Source organism: Artemia sp. Qi Xiang Cuo, chromosome 3 (assembly GCF_049724085.1).
Source record: "Artemia sp. Qi Xiang Cuo chromosome 3, ASM4972408v1, whole genome shotgun sequence".
Classification (NCBI taxonomy): domain Eukaryota; kingdom Metazoa; phylum Arthropoda; class Branchiopoda; order Anostraca; family Artemiidae; genus Artemia; species Artemia sp. Qi Xiang Cuo.
In genome coordinates this window covers 77,955,687-77,979,596 of record NC_142796.1, presented here as the reverse complement: position 1 = coordinate 77,979,596, position 23,910 = coordinate 77,955,687, and the positions used below count along the sequence as shown (strand labels likewise).

At 37.0% G+C, this 23,910-nt stretch overlaps 2 protein-coding genes across 3 annotated transcripts in view; one reads left to right on the top strand and one right to left on the bottom strand.

Moving 5' to 3' along the window:
• Positions 1 to 7,503: 7,503 nt before the first annotated feature.
• LOC148954562 (uncharacterized) lies at positions 7,504 to 23,060 on the bottom strand. Its single transcript, XM_089086336.1, has 4 exons — positions 23,052 to 23,060; positions 9,299 to 9,519; positions 8,795 to 8,943; positions 7,504 to 7,771 (listed from the first exon to the last, which is right to left on the bottom strand). Exons 1-4 carry the CDS (start codon positions 23,053 to 23,055, stop codon positions 7,504 to 7,506), a joined length of 642 nt encoding a protein of 213 aa, XP_088942462.1. The 5' UTR covers positions 23,056 to 23,060.
• Positions 23,061 to 23,344: 284 nt separating this feature from the next.
• The window catches only part of Mhcl (Myosin heavy chain-like), a 363,403-nt gene continuing 362,837 nt past the window's right edge, over positions 23,345 to 23,910 (top strand). The window contains exon 1 of one of the 2 annotated variants that reach the window (XM_089086598.1): positions 23,345 to 23,433. The gene's annotated coding sequence lies outside the window, so the exon portion shown is untranslated. The remainder of the gene's footprint in view (positions 23,434 to 23,910) is intronic. The other variant, XM_089086597.1, reaches the window with a different exon arrangement.

The window sequence follows — 23,910 nt, the reverse complement described above, 5'->3', positions numbered from 1 at the left end:
CAGTGAAGATGAAAAACAGGCGCAAAATTGTGGCGCTAGTGACGGTAGAAATTGCTTGAATACAGCAGACGTATTTAGCACAAAAGTTGAAATAACTTCACAGACAGTGTAAGGGGTACAGGCATAGGTGCAAACGTAAGGTGCGAAATTCACCAAATTTCAAGTCCAATTGAAGTTGGTGAAGATAAAGCTTATGTACAGTCCACAAATCACTACCTGTAAGTACACTGCTAGCACTGCTGACAAATCCTCCCCCACGGAAAGTCGCACCAGCGAATTTGTAGACCTTTCTTTCTGCTGATAAAGGGTTTACTTTGATAAGCGTTTTGGTAACGTAGCCGAATCATTCAGCTATGGGTTCTCGTGGAGGAGGTAGAAGAGTCATAGTTTTTCACTATAAACTATGTGTTTATTGTATTAAAATTATGTATAGTACTTTGAAATAGATGCAGGTAAACGATCAATAAAACAAGGACGTGATTTGGACACGGCTAGAGAAGAACTAAAGAAACACGTAGAAACTCACTCCCATACTCCATGGTAACCAGCCCGCTTAGAAACCCCATAAACCCATCACATAAATTTCCTGTTCACGGCAGTTCCATACACTCCACTGAGACTAGTCATGCCATAAATTATTCAAAATTATCAAGAATTTGCTGACCGAAACCCCGTTGAAAAAGACAATAAATAACCCTCAAAGTTTACAATTTTTTTGTGTTTTCTGAAAGCTACTCTAGTTTTGCTTTACAGCCTGAGAAAATTAGGTGACGAGTTAACTGGGGTAGCCATGCATGGGTCAAATGAAAAAAAAAGAAACAGAAGAAAAACAGGAATAAGGAATCATGGAAGACCGCCCAAACCAAATACTTAATAAAAAAAAGAGCGAGGCTAGGAATTTGCTTAATCGGAAAGTCAAAAATAGAACAAATCTGGCCATTATAAAGCAATTAAAAAATTTATAACCAGACACAATTGCACGATTTTAAGTTTTTTTTATTATTATTATTATTGTTATTATTTAATGATAGCCCAAACCAAACAGAAAAATAAAGTCAAGCGCCGAGTGGACTACGGAGCTTAACCTTACCTTAAGCCTTAGTTCCTCCGGCACCATTAGTGGTGCATAGAGCGACGACGAAGCCTCTCCACGCGTCCCGGAGCGATGCTGCAGCGGTGACATCTTCCCATTCAGGTACTAACGAAGTCTCAGCCATCCTCAGATCCCGATCAATTGTTCGTCATGAAGTGTTCCCTGGACAACTAATGTAGAAGTTTTCCCTCGTCTTCTTCGATCGCCTGGTTTCCAGTCGTAGGCCGTCCGAGTAAGGTGGCCTTCTTTCATGCGGAGTACATGTCCTAAATATGTTCACTTCCTCTTCCTTAGAATAGCAGTAATGAGAGGCAGAGGCTGGTCAGTTCTATTATGAATTTCAGAGTTACTAACTCTCTGTTGCCAGCTTATATTGAAAATTCTCCTTAGGCACATAATTCTTTCATATAATTAATTAAAAAAAAACTTTTCGAAAAATAAGTTTTTTAAAGAAAAGTAAAGGCCATTTTAAACTTAAGCTCAGTTGATACGAATACATGTTAAAATTCAAACTCAAAACGACCAGAAATTACTATTAAAGAATAAATGAAACCCAAAACGAACAGAAATTAAATAAACAATCATAGCAAAAAACATACAACAAGTAATAATATAAATGAATAGATAGATCTTAAAGCGAGTAATGCTTAGATTGAATATGAAAATCAAGCTTAAAACGAAAACAAATGTTTTGCTATTAAAGTATAAATGAAACTTAAAACGAACAGAAATTAAATAAACAATCAAATGCGAACAAACATACAATATATATTAATGTAAATGAATAAATAAATCTTAAAACGAGTGAAACTTAAATTGAATATGCAAATAAAGTTTGAATCGAATAAAAATAACTACAAACAAGAGTTTGGGTATCGCCTCACTGCAGGAGCCTAAAACCTACTGTGTCATTGGCGCTAAAGGCCATTTTTAAAATGGCCTTTACTTTTCTTTGAAAAACTTATTTTTCGGAAAGTTTTTTTTAATTAATTTTTGTTCGTTTTTGATTGCAAAAAGTTTAACATTTTTATGGCATGGAGGGGGGGGGTACTTACTGTCCGATTATTCTTGACTTTAAAAAACAGATCTAGAACTGTCAATTTAAATCGAATGAGGCTTTTTTCAAAGTCTATACGATTACCTCTTTGATAAAAAACCTTATGTATGAACAATAGACAGCTTGCATAACTTGTGGACAGCGATTGACAACAATGAAGTGGTTGAAAAAATTGCTCCAATAAGGGGGTTTAGACCATTTCACTTGCTGACACAAAGGGATCACGACTGTTTGGAATTTACCTTAATAGGATTTTGTATGCCGAAGCAATTTTGCATCTATCACAGAGTATGTTTTTTAACCTTATAGTTGGATAATTATAATAGATTTCCCATGTGTTCTTCCAATACAAAACCCCTTCCCATAAGCTATAAACCCCCCTTAATAAGTTATGCCCCAGGGCATAACTTAAAACGCCTACCCCCGGGCCCTGGTGGGCTGTGTCGACACTGGAATTTTTTGTTATCAGAACTTTGAACTATTTTAACAAAATGTCTATCTCAAAATGTTTATCTGGTGCATTTATGGCTTGGAGGAGGGGGGGACTAGTTACCCTCCAATCTCTTTTGACTCTTAAAAAGTGAACAAGAACTTTCAATTTTCAGTCAAATGAGCCCTCTCTAAAGTTTATATGAACATCCCTTCCATAAGAAATAATGGGAAGGATTCGGAGAATCCTTAAATTACAACCCTTGCCCTGAGGGCAAAACATATTTTCTATGTGAAAATCAAATACGCTGAACAAAATGGCTATCTCAAAATTTTGATTAGATGTGTTTGGGGGAATGATGGGCGAAGGGGGGAACTTGTTGCCCTCCAAACACTTTCGACTATTAAAAAGGGCACTGGCCCTTTGAATTTCCAATCGAATGAGCTTTTTTTGAAGTTTTTATGACAACACCTTCTATAAAAACCTTATATACCCCCAGGGCATAACTTAAAACCCTTCTCCAAAGGGTTGTGTGAGATTATCCTCCTCAAAAACCTATTTTCTATCTGGAAATCAACTACGCTGAACAAAATGGCTATCTCAAAATTTTGATTCAATGTGTTTGGGGGAAAGATGGGCGTGGGGGGGGGTTAGTTGCCCTCCAATAACTTTTGACTATTAAAAATGGCACTAGTCCTTTGAATTTCTAATCGAATGAACCTTTTTTGAAGTTTCTACGACAACGCCTTCTATAAACACCTTATATGCCCCCATGGCATAACTTAAAACCCTTGTCCTGAGGGTTGTGGGGGAGTGTCCTCCTCAAAAACATATTTTCTATCTGGAAATCAACTACGCTGAACAAAATGACTATCGCAAATTTTGATTGGATGTGTTTGGGGGAATGATCGGCGGGGGGGGGGGCTAGTTGCCCTACAATCACTTTCGACTATTAAAAAGGGCACTAGCCCTTGGAATTTCCAATTGAACGAGCCTGTTTTGAAGTTTCTACGACAAGGCCTCCTATAAAAGCCTCATATGCCCCAAGGGCATAACTTAAAAATCTTGCCCTGAGGGTCGTGGGGGAGTTTCTTCCTCAAACATACATTTTGTATCTTGAAAACAACTACGCTGAAGAAAATCGCCCAACTAACATCAATTTTGACTATTAAAATGCACACTAGCCCTTTCACTTTCCCATTGAAAGAGTCTGTTTTGAAGTTTTTGCGACAATACCTTCTGTAAGAACCTTATATGACCCCAGGGCATAACCCTTGCCCCGAGGGTTGTGGGGGAGTATCCTCCTCAAAAACATGTTTTCTATTTGGAAATCAACTACGCTGAACAAAATCGCTATCTCAAAATTTTGATTTGATGAGTTTGGGGGAATGATGGGCGTGAGGGGAGGGGGGCTAGTAGCCCACCAATCACTTTTGACTCTTAAAAATGGCACTATCCCTTTGAATTTCCAATCGAATGAGCCTTTTTTGAAGTTTCTATGACAACGCCTTCTATAAAAACATTATATGCCCCCAGGGCATAACTTAAAACCCTTGCCCTGGTGGTTGGGGGGGATTGTCCTCCTCCGAAACATGTTTTCTATGTGAATATCAACTACGCTTAACAAAATGGCTATCTAAAAAATTATATTGGATTTGTTTGGGGGAATGATGGGCGTGGGGGGGGGGGGCTAGCTGCCCTCCAATCACTTTCGACTATTAAAAAGGGCGCTAGCCCTTTGAATTTCAAAACAAATGAGCCTTTTTTGAAGTTTCTACGACCACGCCTTCCATAAAAACCTTATATGCCCCCAGGGCATACCTTAAAACCCTTGCCCTGAGGGTTGTGGGGGAGTATCCTCCTCAAAACATATTTTCTATCTGGAAATTAACTACGCTGAACAAAATGGCTATCTCAAAATTTTGATTGGATGTGTCTGGGGGAATGATGGGAGTGGGGGGGGGGTTGCCCTCCAATCATTTTCTACTATTAAAAAGGGCACTAGCCCTTTAATTTCCAATCAATTGAGCCTGTTTTGAAGTTTCTACGACAACGCCTTCTATAAAAAACCTTATATGCCCCCAGGGCTTAACTTAAAACCCTTGCCCTGAGGGTTGTGGGGGATTTTCCTCCTCAAAAACATGTTTTCTATGTGAAAATCAACTACGCTGAACAAAATGGCTATCTCAAAATTTTGATTGGATGTGTTTGGGGGAATAATGGGGGTGGGGGGAGGGGAGGGGAGCTAGTTACACTTCAATCACTTTCGACTATTAAAAAGGGCACTAGCTTTTTGAATTTCCAATCGAATGAGCATGTGTGGAGATTTCTAAAGCACAACCGTCTATTAAAACCTTAAATGCCCCCAAGTCATAACTTAAAACCCTTGTTCAGAGATTTGCCGGAGATTGTCCTCCTCAAAAACTTATGTTTTGTTTGTAACTTAGCTGCGCTGAACTACAGTACTATCTGAAAAATTTGATTGAATGTGTTTGGGGGAATGATGGGCTTGGGGGCGGCTAGTTGCCCTCCAATCATTTTCGACTATTAAAAAGGGCACTAGAACTCTCGATTTCCAATTGAATGATCCCCCTTTGAAGTTTCTACGACAACCCCTTCCATATGATGTGCCTCTGGGAAAAAAATAATAAATAAATAATAATAATAAAACATTGGAGCCGTATGGCCTTTACTATAGGCAACGCTACAGCGTTGCCTCTGTAATGAAAGAATTCTCTTTTCGAACTGTTGATTTATTTTCCAGCACTCACTAGCGTAATGAATAGCACATTGCTACTGTAGAGACGTAACTTCAGTCACAAAGAATATCTGCTGCTCCTCCAAATGGGATTTAATCTATAAAAAGCTCCGGTTGATTGATTAATTCTGCGTTTAATCTTGGTCATTATTTCACCATCACAATCGATCCAGATACCCAGGTATTTGAAATCCTTCATCTGTTCTAGATTTGTATTCTTGTGATGCAGAACAAGCGGTGAGCTTGTGATAGACATGCTGTTTGATTTGTCAACGTTAATGGTTAGCCCGACTTTTTCTGAATTTCCTATAGCTGCGTCAAGTAGCTGATGTAATCTATGTTTAGAATCTTCTAGAAAGACTACGTCATCCGCGAAATCCAAATCAGAGAATTGCTTACTGCATACTTTAAGCCATATCCAGAGTCTCGTCTTAATATGTAGTCCATTATAGCTACAAAGAAATGGGGAAAGTACACGTCCCTGACGCCTGCTCGTTTTGAGTTTGAATCTGTTATTTATTGTAATTTCTGTTGGTTTTGGGTTTCATTCATTTATCAATGCTGATTTGCGGTAGTTTCACGCTTGGTAGATTATTTTATTTTATTTTAGCTAATTTTTGGTTTAATAAAGTTCTTTACTTTTCTTTGAAAAGCTTATTTTATGGAAAAGGTTTTTTTTTTAAATTAATTTCTGTTCGTTTTATATTGACATAGTCTTTTCAGGGAATAAGAAAATCATACTTTAAATCTTTTCGTTTTTTTAAGACTTTATAGTTTGCCCTGCTAATTGTATGCTGGAGAAAAAATTTTAATAGTTTTTAACAACATACACCCTTTTAAAAATCTGGACTCAAATAGTAGTGTTTAATTTAGTTTCATATCTCCTCTAGTTGACCTGAAATAGAAAACTTGATACCATTCACAAAAAAAATCTGTTTACTTTCTTTGATAACTTGGATACACTTACGCTATTTTGATTTGGTTAAATTTTTAGAGCAGAAGTAGCCCCGAAAGTTTGAACATAATACCCTTAGTCGTTCTTGGGATATCGCTGAGATGCCTTATTGGGAATTAGCATTAACACAGTGCATTTTGATTTAATTTCAAGGCAACCTTTAGTTTTTAACCATAATGGGCAAATGGGAGGGTGGGCGTTGGAGGGAGACTAATTGCCCTCCAATCACTCCCGACTATTAAACGGAGCATTAGCCCTTTCTATTTTCAATCGAATGAGCCCTTATCGAAATTCCTACGACAATTCCTTCGATACGAAGTGCCCTGGTCTAAAAAAAAAAAAATAATAATAATACATTGTACCCACATCGATCTTTACTATAAAAACATCAGGCCTTCCAATCACTTTCGACAATTAAAAAGGGCACTAGTCTTTTCAATTTCCAATCGAATGAGCCTTTTTTGAGTTTCTACGACAACGCTTTCTATAAACACCTTATATGCCCCCAGGGCATTCCACCAGAAGTGCTCAACGCATGACTGCTTAACGGTTCAGCACCAGGAGTGGATCGAGCTTCTAGGAAAAGGATACAATATGAGGTTATTGTCATTTGACATTAATAAAGCTTTCGACAGAATACGGCATCGGAGCCTACTGAAAAAACTTTACACTTATGGTGTCAGAGGATATCTGTCAAAGTTGACTGAAAGCTTTCTTTCTAATAGTTAACTACGGATTGTTCGTGACGGTTTCATCTCTCTCAAATATTCAATAAAAACAGGCGTACCCCAGGGTAATATATTGGAACCTACACTTCTCTTTTTTTATATATAAATGACATGAGAGATAACATTGTGAGCCCTCTGCATTATTTTGCCGATGACACCACAACACATTTATTCACAACGAAACATGAAGATCCAACAAAAGCCTCCCCGCCATTACAGACAGATCTTTCGGAAATTAAGAAGTGGTCTCATACATAGTCAGATTAAATAAATCGAAAACAAAAGAGCTGATGATCTCCCCATTATAAGTACCACGCTTACACCTCAGCTTCATCTTCTTGAACGAAGCTATAAAGAAAGTCGATGAGCTTCGTCTCCTTGGAAACCGTTTCTCCACAGATCTCTCTTGGAACACCCATCTTGATCGGGTAAGAACATCCTGCACAAGAAAACTGGGGATAATCCTTCTCTGCAAAAACCTTCTACCGCTCAGGTCGATCATTCCACTTTATAAGTCTTGCATCAGATCCATTTCTGAGTCTGGATGCCCGCTGTATGGTGATGCTCCAAAAAAAGTTTCTAGCACCACTCGAGAAGATCCAAAATAGGGCTAATAGGGCAGGTTTAGTTGTTCCTCGTGACTCTCTCCAGTCTGTTAGGGAGTGGTTTGATGCAGCCTCATCCGACGTTGCACTTTGATCTGGAATGATTTTCAAGGGGAAGGTATCCCCAAAAGTTTCTTTGTCGACTCTTTAAAAAAAAAGGTTCAAGATTCATCTAAAACCTCGATAAAAGACCAGCGGCAAATTAGATATTTAATTGCACCTAGTGCCGAGAATTTTTGAATAAAAAGGCTACATTTCTAACTGCTTTGTATACATGCTACGCATCTCACAAATTCACCTTAACACCCTTAGTCTTTACATCCCCTCAACACCCCCTGGAAGTTTAACCCTTATAACCTTATTCTTAGCAGTAGTAGTAGTAGTAGTAGTAGTAGTAGTAGTAGTAGTAGTAGTAGTAGTAGTAGTAGTAGTAGTAGTAGTAGCAGTAGTAGTAGTAGTAGTAGTAGTAGTAGCAGTAGAACTAGACCACATTTAACTTAGCATCTGGGGCCAAATCCAAAAGCAGGTTGAGTGGGATGGGTAGATGTAACAAGAAAGGATATAAATGAAACCGGAACTTTACGGGAAGGGTGAAGCGTGGAATTTGTATGGGATCAGGGCATTTGAGGAGTGTTTGCATCTTTGTTAGCCTATGGTAGCCTGTTGATGTAGTGAGTTGATACTTAGTAGCTCTCTGTAGTAGTAACCTAGGTACGTTTTTTCCCAATGATTAGTGTTGTCTGTCTTTAATAGCATGAATATGAACATCTAAAGATAGTTTTATAGCACAAGCATGGTTTGATAATATGATATTGTAAAATTTCTTATGTAACAATGCACAAGATTAAAAGAATATATTTTCGATTGGCTACTAAATATATATGTTTCCAAATCCCTTATTTCCTAATTTTGATTTGTCTTAATTTCATTGTACAACTTCTGCGCTAATGGTAGAGGCAAAATAAATGTTAAATTTTGTTATCTCAAAGATAACAAAATAAATATTGTTATCTCAAAGAGAGTATGTTAAAAAAGCTTTCATGTTCTAATTTTGTTGGCAAAAAGTTGTATTATTCTCCTGAGATATCTTTTTTTTTTGGGGGGGGGTTTACTTGAGAATTTTGATCATTGATTAAGGAAAGAAAAATATTTGTCTCAGAGAACCAACCTTGTAAAGCTTCCATTTTCAGCAGGGGAGTCAGGGCTAGTTGCTCTTGAGTCTGACCTCAGATACCTAGCAAAAAAATCATCAGGTGATCCACCGAAGAATCTTCGACAAATGAAACGGGGTTCTTTTTTTGATGTTCCACCATCTCCCTAAAAAAAGAACCGGTGATAACAATGGGTTACATTTGAAGCATAAACAGTTTCTTGGATTAAGATTCTTGCCTTTTTTTTGTTTTCTTCCTGCCTATAAAAGAGTAGATAATATAAAAAAATTACTATATAGCTTTTCATGGGGGCGTTCTCACTTTGTAGATTAGAATTTTTTACACGACGATTTCTAAATGAAAATTAAAGATCATTAAAAATGAAAAAAAATTAGGGATTAGCTAATAAAATAATTAGCCTTTAGGGTCGTTGAAAACTGATAAAAAGAGTCCAGGGGTTTTCTGAGACATGATATGGACGAGTTGTATATATATGAAATTCACAAGCAGTGGAACTTTACCGATGCGTCTTTTGCACGCAGTAGAACATCCCTCAATTCAGGATCTCTTGGATGATTACAGAAAGGGGAGCATCCATACGGATAAGGGTTCGGCAAATCTGACCAGGGTCTCTTCAAAGAAGGAGCAGGTACACCAACTGCCAATAATCCACTTTCAAGGTTCAAGCCAATTTTCTTTTGACATTTCTGAACTTTCTTCCTTTGATGTCGTGACTTCCTTTCTGGAAAAAAAAAATTAAAATCGCTCGATCATAATGTATTCTAGCTAAAAGCAATTTTGGCTTCTATAAAGAAATTCCACATAACCCTAGTGTTGATTTTAGACGTCCCCCTCCCCCTTTGCTCCCATAAAAGAGTTCCCTTATAGGAGCAAACTTAAGAAACACCCCTAGCAAAGCAAGGAAATGTGTCTAAATTTTCCTTATCCCTTTGTAGCTACTAGTCTATTATTTTTATTAATCAAATGATTTTGCCGACTAAGACAATGCAAATGCCCCTTAAACCTGCTCAAAGCCAAAAGTTTATGCATATTCCCCATTCTATTATCCAACTGAACCTATGCTAATTACCTACCCCGCCTCCATCAGTCCTAGGGAAGCACTTGGATAAAACACATTATTGCTTTTATTTAACCTATTATTCTTTTTCTTTTACCATGCAGTTTTTCATGCTGAACCAGTGGGTTTCCAGGTCTTTATTTTAATCCTTATATCCAAGCCTAACCACAGTCACACTTATTGATATAATTTATGAAGAGTATATGTTTTTCTTTGATTTTAACGTCACTCACTTGTTCTAGGTTTATGGAAATACAAATATGGAATAGCAACAAGTTAATTTGAATATGTTGTATCAACATTTAACGTGATCCCTTTTTTAAGATTAATTAAAAAAAACTTTCCGAAAAATAAGTTTTTCAAAGAAAAGTAAAGGCCATTTTAAACTTAAGCTCATCAGATAAAAATACCTTTTAAAATTCCAACTCAAAATGACCAGAAGTTACTATTAAAGAATAAATGAAACCCAATACGAATAGAAATTAAATAAACAATCATAGCAAAAACATACAACAAGTAATAATATAAATGAATAAATAGATTTTAAAGCGAGTAATGCTTAGATTGAATATGAAAATCAAGCTTAAAACAAAACAAAAATATATTCCTATTGAAGTATAAATGGAACTTTAAACGAACAGAAATTAAATAAACAATCAATGCAAACAAACATACATTAGATACTAATGTAAATTAATAAATAAATCTTAAAACGCGTGAAACTTAAATTGAACATGCAAATCAAGCTTGAAATGTACAAAATCACTACAAACAAGAGTTTGAGTATCGCCTCCTTCTGTCACTTTAAAATTCTACAACCTACTGCGTCATTGGCGCTTTACTGAAAACCAATTTTATGACAAATATTTTCTTTTATATTTAACATTGAAAATAAACATTAAAATTATAGTAACATTTTGAACTGATGAGCTTTCAGCAATTAATATCATTATACACCGAATATTCAGTTTAATTTATTAGCTCTTTTTAAAGTTGAAAGACGAATATTGTTTCACTACAAACAAGCGTTTGGGTACTGCCTCCTTTCCTAACTGTAAGTAAAAACCAAAAGCCTACTGCGTAATTGGCGCTTAACTGAAAACAAATTATATTACAATATTTTCTTTTCCAGTTCTTATAGCATCGAAAACAAAAATACAATTGCAGTGAAATAAATTCTTGAACTTCTGGATCTTTCAACAATAAATATCATTATACATCAAATATTCAATTTGATGTTGTTATACTTTCCAAGACTGTTCAAGACGCATATATTTTTCAGTAAAGTGCCAATAACGCAGTAGGTTTTAGACTTTTGCAGTGAGAGAAGGAGGTTACCCAAACTCTTGTTTGTGGTGATTTTTGTTCGTTTCAAGCTTGATTTGCTTATTCAATTTAAGTTTCACTCGTTTTAAAATTTATCTATTAATTTACATTAATATCTACTGTATGTTTGTTTGCATTGATTGTTTATTTAATTTCTGTTCGTTTTAAGTTTCATTTATACTTCAACAGGAAAAATATTTTTTTCCTTTTAAGCTTGATTTTCATATTCAATCTAAGCATTACTCGCTTTAAGATCTATTTAATCATTTATATTATTACTTGTTGTATGTTTTTTGCTCTGATTGTTTATTTAATTTCTGTTCGTTTTGGGTTTCATTTATTCTTTAATAGTAATTTCTGGCCATTTTGAGTTTGAATTTTAACATGTATTTGTATCTGCTGAGCTCAAGTTTAAAATGGCATTTACTTTGCTTTGAAAAACTTATTCTTCGGAAAGTTTTTTTTTAATTAGTTTCTGTTCGTTTTCGATTGCAAAAAGTTTAAAGTTTTGAAAACTTCCTTATTTCAAAATCACACTTAAAAAAAATAATCATATGTTCATCAAAGTGTCAAAACTGGTATCAAAGTAAAAATATCAAAGTGAAAAAATGGGTTTGTGTCAACCTCGGAGTTTTTATTATCTATTGTTTGAACTATTATTAACAAAATTACTATCTCAAAATATTTATCAGATGGGTTCTGGGAAAAATGGCGTGGGGGGACTAATTAAGCTTTGGTCTCTTTTAACTCTTTAAAAGTGAACTAGAACATTCTATTTTCAATCAAATGAGCCCTCTCTGAAGTTTATACGAGTATTCCTTCTATAAGAACCATATATATCCCCAGAGTATAACTTATAACGCCTGTCCCTGGGCCCTGGGGGTTGTGTCGACCCTGGAGTTTTAATATCTGATGGTTGAACTATTTTTAACAAAATTGTCACTTCAAATTTTTCTCGGATGGGTTTATCCATCCTATAAACCCAAAGGCGTGGAGGACGGGATGGGCTAGTTGCCCTCCGATATTTTTCACTCTGAAAAAATGAACTACAACTTTTAATTTCCATTCAAATGAACCCTCTCTGAAGCTTATACGAGCATCCCTTTCATTAGAACCACATACGGCCCCAGGACATAGCTTACACTGCCTCCCCCGGGCCCTGGGGGGATGTGTCGGCACCGGAGTTTTTGTTATCTGACCTTTGAAATATTTTGAAAAAATAGCTCTTTCAAAGTTATTATCGGATATGTTTGAGGAAAATAGGGTGTGGAGAGGAGGTCTTGTTGCCCTACGATCTCTTTTGACTCTTAAAAAGTGAACGAGAACTTTCAATTTTCAATCATTTGAGCCCTCCGAAGTTTATACAAGCATACCTTCCACAAGAACCATAAATACCCCCAGAGCAATACTTACAATGTCTTCCTGGGCCCTGGGGGGTTGTGTTGACACAAGAGTTTTTCTTATCTGACCTTTAAACTATTTTTAACGAAATGGCCATACATAAAGGAGTTTTTATTATATGATCTTTGAACTATTTTTAACAAAATGGTTACCTCAAATTTTTTATCAGATGTATTTGGGGAAAAAGGGCTTTGAGGGAAATAGTTGCCCTCCTATCACTTTTGACTCTTAAAAAGGGCACTAGAATTCTCGATTTGCAATCGAATGAGCCCCCTTTGAAGTTTGTACGACGGCCCCTTCTATATGAAGTGCCTCTGGGAAAAAAATAAATGGAGTGTTGGGGAGACTGGCTGCCCTCCAATCACTTTTGACTCTTAAAAAGTGAATTACAACTTTCAATTTCCAATCAAATGAGCCCTCTAGAAAGTTTATACGAGAATCCCTTCCATAACAACCATATATGCACAGAAGGCATAACTTACAATGCCTGCCCCCGGCCCTTGGGGGAGGGGGGTTGTGTCGAAACCGGAGTTTTTGTTATCAGACCTTTGAACTATTTTGAAAAAATCGCCCTCTCCAAGTTCTTATCGGATGGGTTTGAGGAAAAGAGGGCGTGGAGAGGGGGGCTAGTTGCCCTCTGATCTCTTTTGACTCTTACAAAATGAACAAGAGCTTTCAGTTTCCAATCATATGAGCCCTCCGAAGTTTATACAAGCATACGTTGCATAAGAGCCATATATACTCCCAGAGCAATACTTACAACGTCTTCCCCGGGACCTGGGGGGGGGGGGGTTGTGTCGACAGAGGAGTTTTTCTTATCCGACCTTTGAACTATTTTTAACGAAATGGCCATACGTAAAGGAGCTTTTGTTATATGATCTTTGAACTATTTTTAACAAAATGGCTACCTTAAAACTTTTTATCAGATGTATTTGGGAAAAAGGGCTTGGGGGGGCCAGTTGCTCTCTGATAATTTTTACTCTTAAAAATGGCACTAGTACTTTCGATTTCCAATCGAATGAGCCCCCTATGAAGTGTACACGACGACCCCTTCTATATGAAATGCCTCTGGGAAAAAAGAAAATAGAGTGTGAGGGTGTAGGCAATATGCCCTCCAATCACTTTTGACTCTTAAAAAGTGAATTACAACTTTCAATTTCCAATCAAATGAGCCCTCTAGGAAGTTTATACGAGCATCTCTTTCATAACAACCATATACCCCCCGGGCATACCTTACAACGCCTGCCCCTGGGCTCTGGGGGGCTGTGTCGACACCGGAGTTTTTTGTTATCAGGACTTTGAACTATTTTTAACAAAATTTTTATTTCAAAATTTTTCTCTGATGCATTTAGGGCGTGGAGGAGGGGAGCTAGTTGCCCTCCATCTCTTTTGACTCTTAAAAAGTGAACAAGAACTGTCAATTTACAACTAAATGAGCCCTCTCCGAAGTTTATACGAGCATCCCTTCCATAAGAACTGTATATGCCCCTAGAGCATTACTCATAACGCCTGTCTCAGGGCCCTGGCGGGTTCCGTCGACACAGGAATTTTTCTTATCTGACATTTTAACTATTTTTAATGAAATCACTTTTATAAAAAATTTATCGGATGGGCTTGGGGAAAAAAGGGTGTGTGGGGGGGGGGGGCTAGTTGCCCTCGGATATCTTTTGAATTTTAAAAATTGAACTAGAACTTTTAATTTCCAATGAAATGGGCCTCCTCTAAGTTTATACGAGCATCCCTTTCATTAGAATCATATACGCCCCCAGGACAACACTTGCAACGCCTATCCCCCGGCCCTGGGGAGAGTTTTTAATATCTAATTTTTGAACCATTTCCAAAAAACTGGTTATCTCAAAATTTGTAGCAGATGGGTTTTGGGGAAAAAGAGCGTGGGGGGGGCTAGTTGCCCTTAACTCTCTTGACTCTTAAAAGGTGAACTAAAACTTTCAATTTCCAATTAAATGAGCCCTCTATGAAGTTTATACGAGCATCCTATTCATTAGAACCATACAGGTCCTTAGGGCATATCTTAGAACGGGCTCTCCTGGGCCCTGGGGGGTTGTATTGACACCAAATTTTTTCTTATCCGACCTTTGAACTATTTTTAACAAAATGACTATCTCAAAATTTTCATCAGATGGGTCTGGAAAAAGACGGGGTGGGGGGGGCTAGCTACCCTCGGATCTCTTTGGACTATTAAAAAGTGAGCTCGAACTTTCAATTTCCAACCAAATGAGCCTAATCTGAAGTTTATAAGAGCATCTCTTTCATACGATCCATATATGCCCCAGGGCATAACTTACAACGCCTGCCCCCGAGCCCTGGGGAGTTGTGATGACACCTGAATTTTCGTTATCTGACTTTTGAGCAATTTTTAACTTAATGGCTATCTCAAAATTTTTGTTGGATGCATTTGGGGGAAAAGGGGCGTGGGGGAGGGAGGCTAGTTGCCCTCCAATCCCTTTTGACTCTAAAAAACTGAACTATAAATTTCAATTTCCAATCAAACGAGCCATCTCTGAAGTTTTTACGAGCATCCATTCAACAAGAACCGTAAATTCCCCAAGGGCATAACTTACAACCCCTGCCCTCGGGCCCTGGGGTGCTGTGTCAACCCCGGAGTTCTTGTTATATGGTCTTTGGACTATTAAAAAAAATATATATTTTTCATAGTTCTTATCCGATGGATTTGAGGAAAAAAGGCGTGGAGGGGGGGGACTAGGTGCCCTCCAATCTCTCTTGACTCTTAAACAGTGAACTAGATCTTTCAATTTCCGATCAAATGAGCCCTCTTTGAAGTTAATTAATTAAAAAAAAACTTTATCCACAAAAAAAGTTTTTCAAATAAAAGTAAAGAGCTCCATTAAACAAAAAATAAGCAAAAATAAAATCAAATAATCTACCAAGCTTGAAACTACCACAAATCAGCATCGATAAATAAATGAAACTCAAAACGAACAGAAATTACAATAAATAACCGAGTCAAAATCAAAACGAGCATAAATTAACATAAGTTGGCGCAAAACCCCTATGCCTTCCCAAGGCCAGATTAAAATTTGCACTTTACTGAAAAAAAAATAAATGTTTTTACTTTTATAACTTTAATAAATCAAATAATTTTAACATTTTGATTACTAAATATAAGTAAATGTATATTAAACTGAAAATGCAAATTCATTTGTATTTTTTCAGTAAAGTGCAAATTTTGTTCTGGCCTTGGGAAGGCATAGGAGTTTTGCACCCAACTTATGTTATTTTCTGCTCCTTTTGAGTTTGGTTATTTATCGTAATTTCTGTTCGTTTTGGGTTTCATTTATTTATCGATGCTGATTTGTGGTAGTTTCAAGTTTGGTAGATTATTTGATTTTATTTTTGCTCATTTTTTGTTTAAAGGAGTTTTCTTTACTTTTCTTTGAAAAACTTATTCTGTGGAAAAAGTTTTTTTAATTAATTTCTGTTCGTTTTATATTGACATAGTCTTTTCAGGGAAAAAGAAAATAACACTTTAAATCTTTTCGTTTTTTAAGACTTTGTAGTTTGGCCTGCTATTTGTATGCTGGAGAAAAATTTTTAGCATTTTTTAACAACATACACCATTTTAAAAATTTGGACACAAATAGTACTGTTTAACTTAGTTTCATACCTCCTCTAGTTGACCTGAAATGGAAAACTTGATACCATTCGGAAGAAAATCTGTTTACTTTCTTTGATAGCTTGGATACTCTTACACTATTTTGATTTGGTTAAATTTTAAGAGCAGAAGTAGCCTCGAAAGTTTGAACATAATACCCTCAGTCGTTCTTGGGATACTACTGAGATGCCTTACTGGGAATTAGCATTATCACAATGCATTTTGATTTAATCTTAAGGCAACATTTAGTTTTTAAACATAATGGGCCAATGGGAGGGTGGGGTGGAAGGGGGATTTGTTGCCCTCCAATCACTTTCGACTATTAAAAAGGGCATCAACCCTTTCTATTTTCAATCGAATGAGACTCTTTCGAAGTTCCCACGACAACTCCTTCGATACGAAGTGCCATGGTCTAAAGAACAACAACAGCAAAAATATTACTAATCCCTTTCGACTGTTAAAAAGGGCACTAGCCTTTGAATTTCCAATCGAATTAGCCTTTTTTGAAGTTTCTACGACAACACCTTCTATAAAAACCGTATATGCGCCCAGGGCATAACTTAAAACCCTTGCCCTGAGAGTTGTGGGGGAGTTTCCTTCTCAAAGACATATTTTCTATCTGGAAATGAACTAGTCTACGCTAGACAAAATGGCTATCTAAACATTTTGATTGGATGTGTTTGGGTGAATGATGGACGTGGAGGGGGGGGCTAGTTGCCCTCCAATCAGTTTTGACTATCAAAAAGGGCACTAGCCCTTTGAATTTCCAATCAGATGAGTCCCTTTTGAAGTTTCTACGACAACGCCTTCTATAAAAACCTTATATACCCCAGGACATAACTTAAAACCCTTGCCCTGAGGGTTGTTGAGGAGTGTCCTCCTCAAAGACATATTTTCTATCTGGAAATCAACTACGCTGAAAACAATGGCTATATCAAAATTTTGATTGGATGTGTTTGGGGAAAGATGGGCGTGGGGGAGGGGCTACTTCCCCTCCAACCACTTTCGACTATTAAGAAGAGGATTAGCCCTTTGAATTTCCAATTGAATGAGCATGTTTGAAGTTTCTACGACACCGCCTTCTTATAAATCCTTATATGCCACCAGGGCATAACTTAAAACCCTTGTCCTGAGGGCTGTGGGGGAGTGTCCCCTGGGGAAGTGTCCTCCTAAAAAACATATTTTATATCTGGAAATGAACTAGCCTACTCTGAACAAATAGCTATCTCAAAATTCTTATTGGATGTGTTTGGGGGAATGATGGGCGTGGGGGGCTAGTTGCCCTCCAATCACTTTCGACTATTAAAAAGTGCACTAGCCCTTTGAATTTCCAATTGAATGAGCCTGCTTTGAAGTTTCTACGACAACGCCTTCTATACAAACCTTATATACCCCCAGGGCATTACTTAAAACCTTTGCCCTGAGGAAAGTGGGGGAGTGTCCTCATCAATAACACATTTTCTATCTTAAAATCAACTACGCTGAACAAAATGGCTATCTCAAAATTTTGATTGAATGTGTTTGGGGGAATGATGGGTGTGGGGGGGGGCTCGTTTTCTTACAATTACTTTTGACTATTAAAAAGGGTACTAGCCCTTTGAATTTCCAATCGAATGAGCCTGTTTTGAAGTTTCTACGACAACACTTTCTATAAAAACCTTGGATGCCCCCAGGGCATAACTTAAACCCTTGCCCTGAGGGCTGTGGGGGAGTGTCCTTCTCAAAAACATATTTTCTATCTGGAAATCAACTACGCTGAACAAAATGGCTATCTCAAAATTTTGAGTGGATGTGTTTGGGGGAATGATGGGCGTGGGGGGATAATTGCCCTCCAATAACTTTCGACTATTAAACAGGACACTAGCCCTTTGAATTTCCAATCGAATGAGCCTGTTTTGAAGTTTCTACGACAACGCCTTCTATAAAAACCTTATATGCCCACAAGGCATAACTTAAAACCCTTGCCCTGAGGGTTGTGGGGGAGTGTCCTCCTCAAAAACATAGTTTATATCTGGAAATCAACTACGCTGAACAAAATGGCTATCTCAAAATTTTGATTGAATGTGTTTGGGGGAAAGATGGGTGTGGGGGGGGGGGGGCTAGTTGCCCTCCAATCACTTTCGACTATTAAAAAGGTTACTAGCCCTTTGAATTTCAAAACGAATGAGGCTGTTTTGAAGTTTCTACGACAACACTTTCTATAAAAACATTATATGCCCCCAGGGCATAACTTAAACCCTTGCCCTGAGGGTTGTGGGGGAGTGTCCTTCTCAAAAACATATTTTTATCTGAAAATCAACTACGCTGAACAAAATGGCTATCTCAAAATTTTGATTGGATGTGTGTGGGGGAATGATGGGCGTGGGGGGCTAGTTGCCCTCCAATCAATTTCGACTGTTAAACAGGACACTAGCCCTTTGATTTTCCAATCAAATGAGCCTGTTTTGAAGTTTCTACGACAACACCTTCTATAAAAACCTTATATGTCCCCAAGGGCATAACTTAAAACACTTGCCCTGAGGGTTGTGGGGGAGTGTCCTCCTCAAAAACATAGTTTATATCTGGAAATCAACTACGCTGAACAAAATGGCTATCTCGAAATTTTGATTGGATGTATTGGGGGGAAGGATGGGCGTGGGGAGGGGGGGATTAGATGCCCTCCAATCACTTTCGACTATGAAAAGGGGTACTAGCCCTTTGAATTTCCAATCAAATGAGCTTGTTTTATAGTTTCTACGACAACGCCTTCTATAAAAACCTTATATGCCCCCAGGGCATAACTTAAAACCCTTGCCCTGAGGGTTGTGGGGGGGGGTGTACTCCTCAAAACATATTTTCTATTTGAAAATCAACTACGCTGAACAAAATAGCTATCTCAAAATTTTGATCGAATGTATTCGGGGGAAAGATGGGCGTGGGGGGGGGGGGCTAGTTGCCCTCCAATCACTTTTGACTATTAAAAGGGGTACTAGCCCTTTGAATATTCCAATCGAATTAGCCTGTTTTGAAGTTTCTACGACAATTCCTTCTATAGAAACCTTAGGGGCTTATTTGATTGGAATTGATATGCCCCCGGGCATAGCTTAAAACCCTTGCCCTGAGGGTTGTGGGGGAGTGTCCTCCTCAAAAATATATTTTCTATTTTGAAATCCACTACGCTGAACAAAATGGCTATCTCAAAATTTTGATTGGATGTATTTGGGGGAATGATGGGCGTGGGGGGGGGCTAGTTGCCCTCCAATCACTTTCGACTATTAAAAAGGGTACTAGCCCTTTTAGTTTCCAATCTAATGAGCCTGTTTTGAAGTTTCTACGACAACACCTTCTATAAAAACCTTATATGCCCCCGGGCATAACTTAAAACCCTTGCCCTGAGGATTTTGGGGAGTGTCCTCCTCAATAACATATTTTCTATCTTGAAATCAACTACGCTGAGCAAAATGGCTATCTCAAAATTTTGACTGGATGGGTTTCGGGAAATGGTAGGCGTGGAAGGGGTGTTAGTTGCCTTCCAATCACTTTCGACTATTATAAAGGGCACAAGCTACTCCAATTTCCAATTGAATGAGCCCTTTTTGAAGTTTCTAGGACTTCTTCAACATGCAGTACCCTTCTCTAAAGGAAAAAAATAATAAATAATACATTGTGCCAAAATCGTTCTTATATGGCGCCCGGGCATAACTTAAAACCCTTGCCCTGCGGGTCGTGGGGGAGTGTCCTCCTCAAAAGCATATTTTCTGTCTGGAAATCCATTACGCTGAACAAAATTACTATCTAAAAAAAAATTGCTATATCCTCCTAAGAAACATATTTTATATCCGGAAATCAACTAGCCTACACTGAACAAAATGGCTGTCTCAAAATTCTTATTGGATGTGTTTGGGAGAATGATGGGCGTGGGGAGTTGGGGGGGGAATAGTTGCCCTCCTATCACTTTCAATCCTTAAAAAGGGAATTATAAATCTTGATTTCCATTCGAATGAGCCCCCTTCGAAGTTTCTAAGACGACCACTTCCATATGAAGTGCCTCTGGGAAAAAAAATAATAATAAAACATTGGAGCCATATGGCCATAGGTAACGCTATAGCGTTGCCTCTGATTTGTCTCATAGGTGGAAAAACTGCTGTTGTTTTCTACTTCCTAAGAATCATAATTCTTTCTATTATTTGTTGCACAGATGTTAATATTATTCGACTAGAGAAATTGTATACGTTCGTAATTTTGATTTTTCGAGAATTTTGACTGATTTTCGACCTAGAAATAAGACCGCTAAAATTCAGGCTGGGCATCCAGTATTAAATGATCTTTCCCACACTTTAACTGTATTTTGTCGTTACTGTTGAAAAACCACCAACTCTAAATCATAAAGTTTCGTTATCTGGTGAACTAAGTTACTCATTCGACATTAACTCATTCAACGGCACCATAGCAAGGTTGTATTGACAGCTATAACCTAGTAAACAGTAAACCACGGTCCATTACAACCGAAAGTCGAAAACACGTTTTTAAAAGAACTATCTAGTGATATTAATATCCATAAATTCAGCAATTACAATTAATCGCAAAAAACTTAAATTTCTTTAAAAAAGTTAAAGGTTTCATTATCGATCATTCAGATTAAAATAACGCGTGGAAGAAGTCTAGCCTGATGTCTCACTCTTAGATTTTCCCGATGTTTTGTGATGTTAATGAAGATGAAAATGAATTGTGGATCCCAAGAGCTTTTGCTTGGAAGAAAGAAGGGATATTGATAAGAACGGATGCATATTTATTTTTATTGACATTTTTAAGCATAACTGAAGAAGAACTAAAAATTGAGTAAACGCTAATCGATTGGTGGCACACAATAAAATGAAATAAAATTCTGGCACCGCAGCGCATAATTAAGTCTACCACCATCGAATTAAAATTTGGAGCAGCTTCGGGGACTCCACCACAGTCGTTGAACCCAAAATTTGTTGGCATGGCGCTGGATTTTAAGTCGTTGTAGGATTTCGACATTTGAGTGGTTCTGTCAAGGAACGCCATTCTGGTGATTCAGTAAAGACATCTAGGTTTAAATATGGTGATTCAGTCCTACTCATCAACCTTCAGCTTCAAAGTTTTACAAGAGAAGATTGCAATGGGGATGGTCAAGCTATTCAAAAGGCATGTCTTAAGCCGTAGGGGTAGATTATTTTTACGCCACATGAAATGTAGCCTTTGAAACTAGAAATCGTAAAGGTAAGCAACTGTATACTTTTTGAATTGTTGTTGTCACTGGTGGTCTGACTGCCAAGATAGTCGAACCATTGAATACTTCCTCCAGCTATAACTTAATAGCATCCCATGGCTTTCGTGACCAGCATATTGACTCTGTTTTGATAGGTTTATGATCATTCCTAAAGAACTAGTCTACTTGAGAATCTCGGTGGTAGCGGCTTTCCGATTATCAGGCGTTTCAACCATTTTGTGAACGCTTTTGGCAGAAGCTGGCTCGAGTTGTTTCGATCACGGAAAGAAGAAAAAGGAAGGAAATTGGAAGGAAAAGGTTAAAAAGCTTTAGAAAAAAAACCATCCTATGTGTCGGCTGTTATAGAAGGATACTTGGAACTTTTTCTAAAAATATGATTTAAATTACTAAGCAGGATTATTATAAGTAACAATTGTTGGGATTGTCATTTTTTCGGACAGCAGGATACTTTTTCGAGCATAAATCTCATCTTTGTGTTTTTGCCTCTGGCCTATGGTATCAGATGGTGGCAAAAGTGAGATGAATGAATTCATCGCATAAATGAACCAATACTGAAAAAAAATATTTTGCCTGCATCTTGAAAGATTTATTTGTTTATTTCTTCATCTAGAACAAACAGGGAGATATCTAATGCTACGGAGGCTTATAGAAAGTAAATTCCAGACCCAAATATCCTTGATTCATTGCAATTAAAAGTTTGTTCCCAACAACTTACTGGATTCCTTTTGCCAATTCCTGCGATAATTTCTTATGTTTTGCCTCTCTGTGCAGAAATGCATGTCATTTCTTTTGCATTTAGTGTCAATTTGTGTAAACTCCACCGATACACGAAAGGTATGGAGGCAGGAAAAGAGTAAGACCCTTCCCTTGTGGCCTTTTTTCTATTTCAACTGACCCCTGTTTCCTTAAAAAGACTAGAGTAATATGATTATTTTACTGATAAATTCCTTGAAATAAAAGATTTAATTAATTGGTTCTTGCATAAACTTGTAAGAAACACACTTAAAAAGATGAAAACAGACTCACTGAAAATCTTTTGAAATATTAAAAATTACCTGTCAAAGATTTTTCTGTTATAGATTAATCATCTCAAATTTCGTCTATGCGATTTATGGTCAAAACTGTAAAACTTCTTGTTAAATTTAGATAATGCGGTTACCTTTGCCTCAAGTTTCGAATAAATCATGCTTGATGCTTAAAAACGAATATGGAAATATCCTGCTTAATACTTTACTGCAGCTCTGGAAGTGGTAAAACTTTAGTCATAAAATTTAAATGTATTTAAACACTTGCTGTGGTGTATTTGTTAAAAAACTTAAAGAAAACACATATCTAAAATTTTAAATGACAATAAAATGAATCATAGACAGAATTGAAATTTTTTTAAACTCTAAATCAAAGAAACAATATATTTTAATGACAAAAGTAGTATCATTGAAACTTAAATGTGCAGCCAGTTTTTTTATGGTGTTTACTCCAATATGGTGTTCCTTTTACTCCTTGAGCGTTATAAAGATTTCCCAAGATGCAAAGAATCTGAATCAAAATTTTATAAGATATTAGTAAAGCATAATTTTAACAGAAAAGACGGATAAGACATACCCATTTGACGATGTTCTGTTGCTATGGGTAATAAATAAACAATTTTGGATACAAGAGTAGAAATACAGAAAAAAACATCATTTTGGTCCTAGTGAATTTAGTGGCGAAACGAAATGGAAATCAAAACTGAATCTACTTATTTGTACACGTTAACTTATATTTTATTTTTATCGAAAGCCACAGATTTTTGTTTGTGTCAACAGATTGTTTTCTTATTCCTGTCCATTTTCCCAAGTAATAAAAATAGGTGACTCTAGTTGAAAATGTCAAAATTCTCGACATAGCAGCAACAAATTTTTGTTTACATATATTTGGATTTCATTTAGGCCTGTAGGCTATAAAAATTGGAAACCTAATAGACCTATGATATTGTAACGCCAAGGTAATGTAAATAAATGACATATAAAGAGAAGCATGTCTTTCAGCTAGTTGAAACACTCCTGGTAAAATTCTACTTTAGCTCCTACTTTTGGCTATCTTGGAAAGGGGTTAGGTTAGGAAAATGGAACTTTCAGGGATGGGTCTACAGGCTAAAGTATGTCCCTGGAAAGTATTTTGAAGTACTTACCTCCACTCCTTCTCCCCCTAGAGTCCTGACCTTTGTTGACATTTAAAAATTTGTATGTTAGATAAAAGTGAAACCTTGCAAAATAGATCTTCTGCTTAAATGAAAAACAACAAAATTGTTTACAGCTTCACAATTTGGTCAATATCTACCAAATTATATTTTTGAGTTATCCTAGGAATAAAGTGAATAGGGCCTACACCATTTGATGCCTTTTTTTATGCTGATTACAAATATAGCCTAATAATCATTTCTATCGGAAATGAATTTCAGCCCCTCCCCCTATATATAGGC